General features: G+C 41.7%; 1 protein-coding gene across 3 annotated transcripts in view; it reads left to right on the top strand.

Moving 5' to 3' along the window:
* Positions 1-3734: 3734 nt before the first annotated feature.
* Positions 3735-14047, top strand: part of PARD3B (par-3 family cell polarity regulator beta) — a 1074947-nt gene continuing 1064634 nt past the window's right edge. Inside the window, exon 1 of one of the 3 annotated variants that reach the window (XM_003820781.6) lies at positions 3735-4855. In XM_003820781.6, coding sequence (XP_003820829.3) covers positions 4736-4855 — 120 coding nt within the window. In that variant the 5' untranslated portion in view covers positions 3735-4735. The remainder of the gene's footprint in view (positions 4856-14047) is intronic. The other 2 variants (XM_034954909.4, XM_008974231.5) reach the window with 2 other exon arrangements.

Consider the following 14047-nt stretch of genomic DNA (forward strand, 5'->3'; position numbering starts at 1 on the left):
GAAGAAAGCACTGGACTATGATCAAGAGGTTCTGGGTTCTGATTCTGGCTGAACCAGTTTCCTTGACTTCTCTAATCCAGTTTCCTCATCTACAAAATGAGGATATTGTATCAGGTAATCTGCAAGGCCCCATTCAGCTCTGTAATTCTGTGATTCTCAGATACTAGATTAAATGTTTCCGGATTGCTTTTTGAGCATCAAATGAAATAATATGTAGATTGTGAATTAGAATACACATCTTAACATTAGTTTTGCTATGGTCCTGGCACCCTCATTACAGAGCTAGTTACACTTTGTCTCCAGCAGTTGTGTACTTGATGTGCAGTTTCTATGTATCATTTGAATTGTTTCACTTTGCAAGTAGTTTCAGACTCAATGAAAACAAGTGACATTTAGAAATGCTAGTAAGTGGGAAAAAAGTTGAAAGAGGGCAATATATCTTGCTTACTATGTGTTGAGTGCTTTATGTATATTACACCTTAAAATAGAGTTATCATCCCATTTTACAAAAAAGGATAGTGACATATGACTAAGATTACTTAGCTTATCACTGCGCACACATGACTTACACACTGAAATGTCCAGGCCCAAATCTCTGTCTACCTTCTGTCAATTACATGGATGCTCGTTCACTTCCTCTCCAAGTAAAGGGATATAAATGAGAATCAGAAAGTGGCCTTTGGTAAAGTAAGCAGAATTGAAAAGAGAACTCTTGGTTGCACCCTTACCTCAAAGCTATATTTGGACAGCTGAGTTTGCTGGAGAGCACCAATGACCACTGCTATTGGCCCTCTTTCTAACAGTCTTCTACAGATGCCTAGAGGTGAAAGGACTTGGTCCTATCCAGAGTAGGGCCTATTCCTGTGCTTACCGTTAATGGGCCCCAGTGAGCTTCAGAGAAGGAGATCACACATTGAGGAAAACAACTAATTAATAATCAAAATTAACTTAATATAACAGCATCAGAACAGTTTCCTTGCTTTTGGTTGCTCATTTTACTTTTTTTTTTTTTTTTAAGAGATGCTTATTTCATGATTCAGCTCCTTTTCAAGAAAACAAACTTAGGGAGAATATTAGTTTCTACAGAGTAGAATTCAATATAAGGAGGGGTGATATAGCTGTACCATTTGTGAAGACTTGTGAGTCTTGCTTATAGGATGGGCAAAAAATGGACCTTCCAAAAAGCCGGTGGCCCATAATATTCCCCTTAGGGTGAAGAGCATTGTTATTTGTGCATCCAGGACAGCTACAGAAATAAATAACCGAAAATGTCAACAAATGAATGCCATGCAGTATTTAGAGACAAACAGCTCTAAAGAAGAATCCATTCTTGTCCAGTTAAACAATAACCCAGACCATTTGCTTTTAAATATAAAAGGGAAAAAATGAAAACGAATACCCATTTTTCTCTTTCATTATTTATGCAATCATTCTTGCACCTGCTTTCGGAAGGAAGCAAAGAATGTGATCTTTTATACTAATGCTCCAAGGGTTTCAGAAATAAGTTAATTTAATTAGTAAAATTGATTCAATTTTTTTGTGATAAATAGTACTTGCTATAAATAATTCCTTGAAAGGTAAAAATATTTTGTTTAACAGTGCAAAACATGAGACTCAATTACTGGTCAACTATAGATTAAATATTATCATTCTTCATTCAATGTATACCTGATAGTACCTGACATTTTAGTTATACTTCCGCAAGGCAGGGTGGTTTAATAATATTGGTCAGGATTATTGTTCTTTCTCTGTATAACACTTCTTTACTGGCTGCTCCAGTACTTGCTAAGCTGTCAGATAACAAATGGAAAAATATCACATCACAGGCATATTTATCTACCGAGCAGGCAAAACAAGAAAATGGAACCCAGGCTTGGCATCCTCTAGTGTTACTCAATCAAGGCAAATTATTTATTGTCTTCTGCCCAGGAGGTCCCATGGGGCATGAAATATTGATTTAGGAATTTGCTGGGCATGAATGACTGTGTGTTGCAGTTGTGTTCTTTTTTTTAATCCCTTGATAATATATGGTAAATTGTTTCCATATATGCTGTGATGAGGCTGAATAACAAATTAAACCTGGCTATTTAATAAACATGAAATGTAAACACTAAACTCTTCATACTAACTTAGGGCTATAAAAGGTCACCCCATGGTGTGCAGGATTGCACAATGCACTGTTCACATCCTTGTCTAGAGTCATCTCTTCCTTCATCTCACAATGGCATGGCCTCTGCTGCATCCTCTAGGTCCCGATTCCAACTTCCCAAGTGGAATTGGGAGAGCCGGAGTGTTCTTTATGGTTCACTTGGGGATTCTCAAAGCCAGGACTTTGGGTGGGAGGTTCTAGATACTGGGAAGGAGCTAAAGCTGGGCTAAGAGGGAATTTGTGGTGAAGAGGAGGAGCTATTCATGACCCAAGCAGCAGAAAATGAGTCTGGAGCAACTGTAAAGCAAAAAGCCATGATGCAGGAAGGATGGCAACATGCAAAGTTATTTCCTCAGTGGAAAATCTTTGCTCTGTACCATTCTATAGGTCCGTGAAATACCGAATATTAAAAGTGAGGGCCACACATTAATGCATGGCATCAGTATCTATTTGTTTGTTTGATTCACTCATTGGTACTTCTCATGTAAGAAACAGCACAGCAGTTACGATGAAGACTCTGGAATCAGATGACCTGGGTTTTAAGCCAGCCTCTGCTACTTTCTAAGAATGAGATTTTAACTAAATCATTTAACCTCCTTTGGCCTCAGCTCCTCATCTCTAAAAAGAGGATAAAGTGTCTCCTTTGAAGAGAGCTGACCTGAGAATGGAGACCACACTGAGGAACAGATAGAGCTAAGAGCTGGACAGAGCTAGCTGGCCCCTGAGGACATAGTTTGAGTTCCTGCTTTCAACCTTGCCTCAATGGAGTGCCCTCTGGATCTTCTGATTTTATGAGGTGATCAATTCTGTCTTTGCTTTATTTAAATGTAAATTAGTTTGTATTGGATTTACAACCAAATTACAATGGACTTGGTTTACATGATCCTCTTGGTTTGCCACTGACTTTCTATACATAGAAGACAACCAATATATACTTACTGAATTTATGAATGAGCTAAAATTTATTTTTTTAAAAAACCTCTTGAAACCCATGAATTTAATCTCCTCTGCATTATCATACCATCCTAGGCAATTCACGTTCAATTTAAGTGTGTCCACATAGGAGCACATCCTTCTGTAGAGAAACACATGATGCAGCCCTGAGGGTCTTGCTGGATGAACTGGATGGCTAAGAAAACTGCAGGGAGAGACCAGAGATTGAGCTCAGAAGACCTGAGTTCTTTTCAACAGAACTAACACCATGGTCTGCTCAGTCTCTTGACCTCTCCGAGCACCATTCTTGATGCACAAGATGCGAAGAATAATATCTACCTACAGGGTAGTTGTTAAGCTCAAAGGAGCTCATTTACATGAGAGCTAAGAATGAAACTAATGTAGTTTGTTGGTTTCCCCCACATATTCCCATTTCAACTGGTGATGGATACACACCTGCCAAATCATGAGCCTAAGGGTGTTAACTTTTTTTTTTCCTAATAAAATGCACAACGGTAGTCGCATTCCAGAAGGCTATGCGTCAACACACGCGATCATATCTGGGTCTTGGGTGTGACCTTTGGCCAAATACTCAGTGTCCTCGAGGGTCTGTAAAAGGAAAAGTTTCCACTGGCGCGTTCTCTCCAAGGTTCGCTTCAGCTCTGCTATCCCAGGGCTCCTGAGGGCAGCGGCAAGGGCTGTGCTTAAGGCGAGTTCCTAACAGGCCCTCGGGGCACTCCTGCATCTCAGCACCCGGCAGCCTCGCCCCTTGGGTGTTTTTGGTGGGCGTGACTAGAAGCACCTGCTCCTGGGCTCCTTTTGCATCTTGCTGCAGTCCCCTCCTGTGAAGGGCGCAGCTCTGCAGTCTCCTCGCTCTTCCCTCGGGTGTTCTTTCTGAGATCCGGTTTCAATCCTCGAGCGTGTAGCCCTCGGGTCCCCTTACAACTCCCCAGAGCTCCGTGTGCATGCGTGCGAGAGGGAGAGAGCCAGGGAGAGACCCAGGTGACGAGACGAGACTCCCGGGCTCCAGTTACTGGCCCGCAGGGCCGGGGCACGTCGTCGCCCAGCGTGCGGCGGGGCCCGGGAGCGCCGCGGCCCCTTTAAGAGCCGGGCCCAGGCCGTCCCCGGGACCGCGGGAGCCCAGAGCGCGGGCGCCGCAGAGGAGTTGGGAGCCGGCGCAAAAGTTTCCTCCCAACTCTGGCCCCGTGCGCCGCCGCCGCCGCCGCCCACTCCAGCCCCGGGCTTGGGGCCGGCCCTGCCAACGCCGCCAGGGCCAGGGCCAGGGCCAGGGCCAGCGACAGGGCAGGGCCGGCAGTTTCGCTTTGGTGGGCGCGGAGCAGCCGCCTGGGCCGGGCAGGAATAGGAGCAGGAGGAGGAGGAGGAGGAGCCGGGCCGCGGAGCTGCCGCGTCCCGGGGCGCCGGGCACCTGGGAGGTAACCCCTTTCCGCGGCCGCCCCTCCCCGATTCCCGCCACCTGCCGCCTGGCCAGGTGGAAGGGGTGCTGCCGCGAGCCTCCGGGCCTCAGGGTGTTCCGGGGAGCGGCGCCCCGGGTCTCCGGGCCCACCCGCCCCGGGCGTCCTCCGAGAGTGGGGGCTGCGCCCGCGGGGTCAGACACCTGTTCGGCCCGGCCCGGCGTGGTCGCCGGGGGCCAGGATGAAAGTGACCGTGTGCTTCGGCAGGACGGGCATCGTGGTGCCCTGCAAGGAGGGCCAGCTGCGCGTCGGCGAGCTCACCCAGCAGGCGCTGCAGCGGTACCTGAAGACCCGGGAGAAGGTGAGCGCGGCGCGGAGGAGGGGGGCGCGGCTGCAGCCAAGGCACCTGCCAGGTGCGACCCGGTGGCGACACTCAGGGGATGCAGAAAACCCAGGGGATTATGGGGCACTGCCTGTAGCTGCAGCTGTTGTCTATTGCTAATATCAGTGATGTGGGTGTCTTTGGGTGTTTGTGGGCCTTGAGCTCCGAGGGTCGTGAGTGGACCTGCAGCATTGGAATCTCTTGGGAGCTTCTTAGAACTGCCCAATATGGGCAGTTCCCCAAACCCACCGACTCAGGATCTGCTCTTTAACGAGATCCCCAGGTGATTGGAATGCCCACTGAAGTTTGAGAACCACTGGTTTAGAACTTGTTTGAGGGAACGTCTTAAAAGGTGCTGCTCACCTAAGTGTGATTTTTGACCCATTAAGGCCCGCCTCACTTAGGCTCCTTGGAGTTAGAAAGTTGATTGTGCAAGTGACACATACTCGGAAGTTACAACTGATGGGGCCTTTGGAGTTTCAGCCTTGTGAGCTGCCCTGTCTCAGTGACTTGGGCAGGAACACAGGTGGGAGCATGCTGTTTGCTTAGCCAACCTGTCTACATTTTGAGTGTTTTCAGTTTAATGTCACAGATTCTATGACCATTTACTATGTGTGTGGGCTGTTGTCAGGTCCTGAGTGACTATTAAAATGAGAAAGACGTTCCTAGCTCTGTAGCTGAAGTCAGGAACAAGTATAAATTAAGTGACAATTTTTTTTTAAGTGTGCAATACTTGTTGAGAAAATATCTGGCACTAGAACTTATGCCAAGTATTTGGGTAACATTGGGCCTCTGGGACTTCCTCAGTGAAACTTCTAAATGAAAGCATTGAATAACCTTTTAATTTTTTGAATCTTCACATGGAACATTTTGTATGTCCCAAATGCTCCTCAAACAGGGCAAGTCACAAATTCTTGTTTTAGCGGCCAATGGTTCTCTTAATATTTGGTCTCATGCCATGTGACTAAAATAGTGGGTTGGTCAATCTAGTGATGGAAAAACGTAAGTTTTAATTTCTTTTAACTTCTTGTCGGTTATCCAAAGCATAAAAGTAATTGTTTCTTACAAGTGTATAGCTTAGGGGTTTAAGAAAATACTTGCACCTTCTTTGCCTCCATGAAGAATTATTATACAGAAAAAAAATTCAGCTCTGGACAAATATATGTGCATATTGCTTTGGATACTCAAGAACTGGAGGAGAGTACAATGAAAGGTCTGTTAATATATTAAATATAACCCCTAAAGATGAACTCTTTACTGATGGAATTGAGGTAGAGGAGGGAAAAAATTAAAGTGGTTTATAAAGCTGTGTGAAAATCTACTGCAATGTTATGTGTGTGTGTGCACGTGCATATGTGTTTGCCATTGTTAAAATAGTGTTTGCTGTTTAAATCATGTAATTCAGTTAACTGAGATTTAAACAAGTAACCAATTGTCTATTAAATCATATTTCACTAACTTTTGAAAGTGAGCTAAGATTAATAGTAACAATATTACTCCAGACAGATTATTGAAATAGATCTCATTGAGGGATTGTCTTACCAAATTGAAGTTACTTTTGAACTATTAAATAATTTATGCTCTCAAATCTTGTATATTTAGAAGTTTAGTACAGGGGGCTATCCAAGTAAGAGATAAACTACAAGCTTGTAAATAACATGAAGAGAAATAACCAGCTGATATTTAATTCACTATAATTTGATCTTAAAAGGTGTTAAAAAACTATTGACATTCTGGAATGGAAACGTAACTTATAATATCACAGAACAATGTAGTTGCATTGATCAGTTTACTATTATTACCAGACTTATATTTTTCTGTTTACATTTATATATTAGTGAATGTGACATTTAAAGGTCACCTGCAGCATATAAATCCTTCCTCTTATTTTCACTTTTAAAATTTCATTTTAAGTAGTAAGTGATGATTTTTCCCCTCCCCAAGTATTCTTCTCCCATAGTTTTATTTTAAATAATATTGTAATCATAACAAGATTTAACTAATATTAAATTGTATTCATAATGGCACTAAAAGGTCAATAAATACTCTAACAAATTCCATGCTTTTATTCATTTTTTTAAATGAGAAAAGGCCAGAAATGTCAAAATTCAATTTGAAAAACAATGTGTAATAAATTCACTTTCTGAAAATCAGTGAATTTCTGCACTTCGTAATAATAATCACACTAACAAATAACATGTATTGTGCTTATTCTGTGCAGGCCCTGTTTTAGGAACTTTATGCTTATGACTTACTTCTCCCAACAACCTTAGGAGATGGGTACTATTATTATCCCCATTTTACAAATCAGGGGAAAAAGAGACACAGAGACATGACAAGTAAGTCGTAGATTTGGGTTTAGAAACCAGGAACTGTGTCTCTAGATGTTTGCTCTCAGCCATTAACTGCATAGCCTAGTACTCTATATGTTGTTATGAATTGGAATTTATCCATATTGTTTGTTTTTTAATGCTTGATTTAAAAAGACATTTCTATCTACTAACTGCTATATCACATCAACCTAAAAATAGCAATTTTGCTTCTGGAATAGTGATGGGATATCCACAAGTTTCTCTTAATTATATATTTTATGAGGTCTACATGTAGAAAATCTAGTTTCTGAGGCAAATATTGTAGGATTTGCAAATCAACTATGAAAAATATTCCTCAGTCTAACTACAAATGGGAAAATGGGCAAGATCTTAGACATCCAGGTGGCAAGTGCTATAAAGAACCAAATTTGGTGGGAACATGAATGTAAAGTAAGTCCATTATTTTCTGAGGCACTGAGTAATGTAGATGGGAGAAAGACAGGTTTCAAGATTGAGGATGAAGTTGAGGTTTCTAAAGTTTGGAAAGTAAGTGAAGTCCAAGAATGCCATTCTATATTTCGTGGACAGCCATTTGGAAAGTAAGTGAAGTCCAAGAATGCCATTCTATACTTCTGAGATGTAACCACTACCTGTTGAGAACAAAGAAAACGTATTTGTGGAATGTTGGGAGCCCCCTGAATCAACATCAGATAAGGCCAGAGGTTGATGCGATCCTGAAGATACAGGGGGAGCTTTTGGGAAGGCTTTAATTATGCTCTGAAGTCTGGGCCTTTGAGGTTCCTGCCACCATTTGATGAACTCCATTGGAAACATGGTGGACTGAGAGGTGAGAACTGTGGGATTGCTTATCTCCGAATCCTGACACTTTATCAGTGTCCCAGCCTCCAAATCCAATTTAGTGAAGTTGTTAGTGGAGAAGTGATTGTCTTCTTATGTGCTCATGGTGGGGATCGTTGAGTAATTAGTTAAATTTATCATCAAAATTATGTGTCACAGGTGAATGGGTAATTGAGCTGTATCCTGCAGGGACTCTCAACCCTGGCTGAACTTCAGTCACCTCTAATTTTCACATTAAACATTTTAAACATTACAAATACCTGTGTCCCTTCCCCCAAGATTCTCATTCATTGGGTTAGGAGTGGGTCCTGGGCATAGGTATTTTAAAAAGCACTCCAGGTGATTCTAATGCCCAGCCAAGGTTGAGAATCACTAATCTACTCCTCTAATCTTTTCGTATGGCTGAACTCATTGGATTTTAAACTCTTTTGATGGCAGATACTGTGTCTTAGATATCTACACACCAATCTGTTATTAAGCAACAGAATAAGCACAATACATGTTATTTGTTAATGGGATTATTATTATGAAGTGCAGGGCTTAAAACCTTGCTGTCCAGGGATTCAAACCTTTTAAGTGTCTTTCACTGATTTACAGAAAGTGAATTTATTACACATTGTTTTTCAAAATGAATTTTAACATTTCTGGCCTTTTCTCATTAAAACAAACAAACAAACAAATAAAAGCATGGAATTTGTTAGAGTATTTATTGACCTTTTAGTGCCATTAGGAATACTCCTACTCCTACCCTTAAAGAATTCTTCCTATAGAAGGTGCTCAAATAATTGCTTAAAGTGAACATTCATTTTATATAGACAGTTGTCCCTTAGTATCCACAGGGGATTGGTTCCAGGACTTCCCTCGGATACCAAAATCTGCAGATGCTCAAGTTCCTGATATAAAATGCTGCAGTGTTTGCATGTAATCTACACACATCCTCCTGTATACTTTAAGTCATCTCTAGATTATTTATAATACCTAATACAATGTAAAAGCTATTTAAACAGTTGTTATACTATACTGTTTAGGGAATAGTGACAAGAAAATTGTGTGTGTGTGTTCAGTACACGTAGTTTTTTTTTCTAAATATTTTTGATCTGTGGTTGGTTGAATCCGCAGATGCGGAATGCATGGATGCGGAGGGCTGACTGTGTGTGTGTGTGTGTGTGTGTGTGTGTGTGTGTGTGTGTGTGTGTGTGTGTATATTCACTGAGGATGAAGTGAATAAGGGAAAGGCTTGTCTAGTAATGAGGATGTATAGTGTGTTCTGGGGTTGGAATGAATGAGAAATAAGAGCATTGAATTCGTGGGATAGCGGGCATGCTGGAATTTACAAAGGCCAATTTGTGGCTCTGACTGTGTATGTGAGTACACCCTTTTTTGAAAAGGAAAAATTATATTTGATAGGGTTTTCAAGATGAATCTTTTCTGTATTCAGATATTTTGAATAATATGTTTGTTTTACAAGTTGAGGCAGCTTCCCAGAACTGGGAGTAGTCTGATTAGACTAACAATTCCATTCCCTGATTAACTGTGGGATCGGAATCTAAGAGAATTTGTGTAGTAAGAAGAATCTGGTATGATAATGTGTGGGAGTAGCCTGGAGGAATAGGCTAGAACTCTTGAATTTCTAAACTTTTCAGGCTTTGATGCCTTGTTACCTAAATAGATTTTAAGGTTCTTGTATACATAAGCTAGGCCCAGACTGGATTCCTCAAATGCTTTTCAATTGATTGGGCACTGACTTACTTGAGTGCTTTATTTCCTATTCAGACCTCACTTCTTTACAGCATGTGGACAGAACTGACTCGCCATCAGCATTACACATGCTTCCAACTTGGTTTTGGTTCTGCTACTCAGCTTGCATTGAGCAGCTTCTAAGTTTGCAAACAGAGGGCTCGTGGGGCCTGCTGTGACCCACAGACATATTTTTGTAGGTCTGCTCAGTGTTATATTTTGACTTAGTTGTCAGCATTTAAATATTTTGAGATTTCATGCAAAACTCCAGATTCCTATCTTCTTTGGGGGAAAAGCAAATCGGAAGCTCTGACAATGCTGGGCTTTACTTTCCACATAGCAACCGTCAGTTGGAGCTGAGACACCTCTGCTCTCTTTAGAAAGAATTATTAATGCTCCAGTCTCCATTATTGCTTCCCTAACAGTGAGGATAAGTTATTGTCATCATGCTTGACTGTTTTTACTCTGTGCTTATTTTCTCACTTATGGCCTTAATTCATGGTTGCTATTTGGCCTGCTGGTGGGCATTTGAGTTTGTGCTCCTGGATCTTCTCTCCCCTCCCTCCTCTTTCTCTTTCTCTCCCTCTCACACACACATCCCCACACACCCTCTGTGTATAATCCATGCACATAGGGTTTGCTGAACCGGGTTTGGCTGGTTATCTGAGCTGAGTTAATTGCCCTGTGCGCGATTGGGAGCCACAGCCCTGATTTGTAGCTTGAGGCCCTGTGCTTAATCAAGTGGCTTAGTTAACCAGGAATTCATTCCCAGGGTGTTCTGTGCTACAGATTCCCTTTGAAGAAGTTGGGCAAATGGTAACGTTGTCAGATTTTTGTGAGACTATTTTATGAGTGGACTGTTAAAGACATCTGAGGAGTGTGTTAAACATTCAGAGCTTTGGGCCTCTCTTGGAAAATCTAAAGCAATGTAGTGCAGTAGAACTTTCTGGGATGAAGAGATGTTCTAGATCTGCATCTTTCAAGAGGGCAGCCACTAGACATATGTGGTTGTTAAGTATTTGAAATGTGCCTAGTGCAACTGAGGAACTGAATTTTAAATTTTAATTTAAATGTAAATCGCCACAAATGGCTTGCCTTAGTGGACAGTTCGGATCCAATGCTCTTCTGATGGGTTCTGTCAGCTGCTTTTGGAAACCACTGGCTTAAAGACCAGATCCCAGGCAGTCCTTAACTTGACATTGCTACTCAGTTCTGTTGAGAACTTTGCCATCAGAAAGGGATCTTCAGCCACTCTTTGGTATCCACAGGTGGTAGAGAGAGCCTTTAAACCTTAAATGCTCCACCTAGACACTAGCACAAAAACTAGCTGGGTTTGAGAGTAAGCCCAGGTTGGCCTCAGTTTACACCTTTGGTGCAACAGGCTGAGGATGTACATCCTCTGTCTCTGGTACTGGGTGGAGAGTGGGCCAAGAAGGAGCAGTGAACAAAAATCTGGGCCATTTTTAGTGAGATTTAGATGCTTCTCGACTGATAGAAATACTAAACATCTTCAGTTTAATTAAGTCCCAGCTATTTATCTTTGCTTTTATTGCATTTGCTTTTGGGTTCTTGGTCATGAAATCCTTGCCTAAGCCAATGTCTAGAAGGGTTTTTCCAATGTTATCTTACAGAATGTTGTAGTTTCAGGTCTTAGATTTAAATCCTTGATCCACTTTGAGTTGATTTTTGTGTAAGGTTGAGAGAAGAGGATCCAGCTTCGTTCTCCTACATGTGGCTTGCCAATTATCGCAGCACCATTTGTTGAATAGGGTATCCTTTCCGCACTTAATGTTTTCGTTTGCTTTGTTGAAAATCAGTTGACTGTAAGTATTTGGGTTTATTTTTGGGTTCTCTATTTCTGTTCCAATGGTCTATGGGCCTATTTTTATACTAGTACCGTGCTGTTTGGTGACTATGGTCTTATAGTATAGTTTGAAATGAGAGCTTTTCCATGGCAAAAGGAACAGTCAGCAGTGTAAACAGACAACCCACAGAGTGGGAGAAAATCTTTGCAATCTATACATCTGACAAAGGACTAATATCCAGAATCTACAATGAACTCAAACAAATTAGCAAGAAAAAAAACAAACAATCCCATCAAAAAGAGGGCCAAGGACATGAATAGACAATTCTCAAAAGAAGATATAGAAATGGCCAACAAACATGAAAAAATGCTCAACATCACTAATGATCAGGGAAGTGCAACTCAAAATCACAATGTGATACCACCTCACTCCTGCAAGAATGGCCATCATCAAAAAATTTTTAAAAAATAGGTGTTGGTGTGGATGTGGTGAACAGTGAACACTTCTACACTGCTGGTTGGAATGTAAACTAGTACAACCACTATGAAAAATAGTGTGGAGATTCCTTAAAGAACTAAAAGTAGAACTACCATTTGATCCGGCAATCCCACTACTGGGTATCTACCCAGAGGAAAATAAGTCATTATACGAAAAAGATACTTGCACATGCGTGTTTAGCAGCACACTTTGCAACTGCAAAAGCATGGAACCAACCCAAATGCCCATCAGTCAACGAGTGGGTAAAGAATCTGTGGTGTGTGTGTGTGTGTGTGTATATATATATGTATATATAAGGATATATACATATATATGGATATATATGTATATATATGGCTATATACATATATATGGATATGTATTTATATATATCCATATATATATATAAAGGAATACACCTCAGCCATTAAAAGAGAGACTGAATTAATGGCATTTGCAGCAACCTGGATGAGATTGGAGACTATTATGGCAAGTGAAGTAACTCAGGAATGGAAACCCAAACATTGTATGTTCTCACTCATAAGTGGAACTTCTCACTGACACAAAGGACTTCAGGGACTCAGGGAGAAAGGGTGGGAAGGGCACGAGGGATAAAAGACCACAAACTGGGTGCCGTGCATACTGCTCGGGTAATGGATGCACCAAAATCTCACAAATCACCACCAAAGAACTTAGTCATGTAATGAATCACCACCTGTTCCCCAGTAATTTACGGAAATAAAAAAAATTTAAAAATACGAAACATCTTAAGCACATGCTTCCTGGAACCTACACTCTCCTGACTTTTTTCCTATCTATTGTCCATTCTCAGGCTCTTTGGTGGTTCCTTCTTTCCTCCTCTACGTCTTAGCACTACAGTACCCCAGGACTCAATTCTTAAATCTCCACCTGTCTCTCTCTGCTTACAGTAATGTGGTTCCAAATACCACTGGGGTAGTTCCAGCCCAGGTGTCTTCCCTGAACTGCCAGCTCTGTATACGGCTTTCTTGACCCTTTGCCTGGACATCTGGTAGGCATCTTACACTTATAGCATGCCCCCAAATGAATTCCTAATCCCCAACTCCAAATCAAGTCCTCCTACAATCTAAGCATGTCATTAAATGGCAAGGCCGTCTTTCTAGCTGTTCACCAGAAATGCTTGTCATCACCCTTGACCAACGTTTTTCTCTCATGATCCACATACAGTCATTCTGCAAATCTGGTTGACTCTGCTCTCATACTAGATTTGGAATCTGACTACTTTTCAGTCTCTTTCCTGTTAGTATACTGGAGCTTGATTTTTATTATTTTTTTCTTTAAATAGACTTTAGTGTCTCCATTTCTGCCCCCGAGACTCCCACATTACTGTCTCTCCTTAACACAAAAGCTAGAGTGATAATTTAAAATTATAATCAGGTCATGTCATTCTTCTACTGAAGATCTTCCGATGGTGCACATCTCTCCTAAATGGCCTTGGAAGTGCTACATGATCTGACTATCTGTGCAGAAAAAGTTAATGTGGCAGGCCTGAGACTGCTATCCTTAGAAAGCCCTGCTTGCGAAGCGGGGCCTTGGCTGGTGGCATCTGGAAAGTTAGATGTGTGGAGGGCTACCATCATTCCCTTATCGGAATGGCTCACTGTGCAAAACTGTTTCTGCAAACAATATGGCTTATGCTGAACACCTGCTCTTTTTCTGGGAGTCTGGAATTTTTGTGTATGCTAAGCAGAAGGTGCCTATGTGATCAGTCTGCAGTAAAAACCTTGGGTGCTTAGTCACTAATGAGTGTTCCTGGTAGGCAACATTTCACACATGTGGTAAGAACTCACTGCTGGGGGAATTAAGCAAGTCCTCTCCACTAAGGGAAGACCCTTGGAAGCTTGTGCCTGGTTTCCTGCAGACTTCGCTCTGAATGCCAGTTTGTTTTGCTGATTTGGCTTTGTATCTTTTCACTAATAAGTTATATCCATGAAGGGCCTGGC

Source organism: Pan paniscus, chromosome 13 (assembly GCF_029289425.2).
Source record: "Pan paniscus chromosome 13, NHGRI_mPanPan1-v2.0_pri, whole genome shotgun sequence".
NCBI classification, from domain to species: Eukaryota; Metazoa; Chordata; class Mammalia; order Primates; family Hominidae; genus Pan; species Pan paniscus.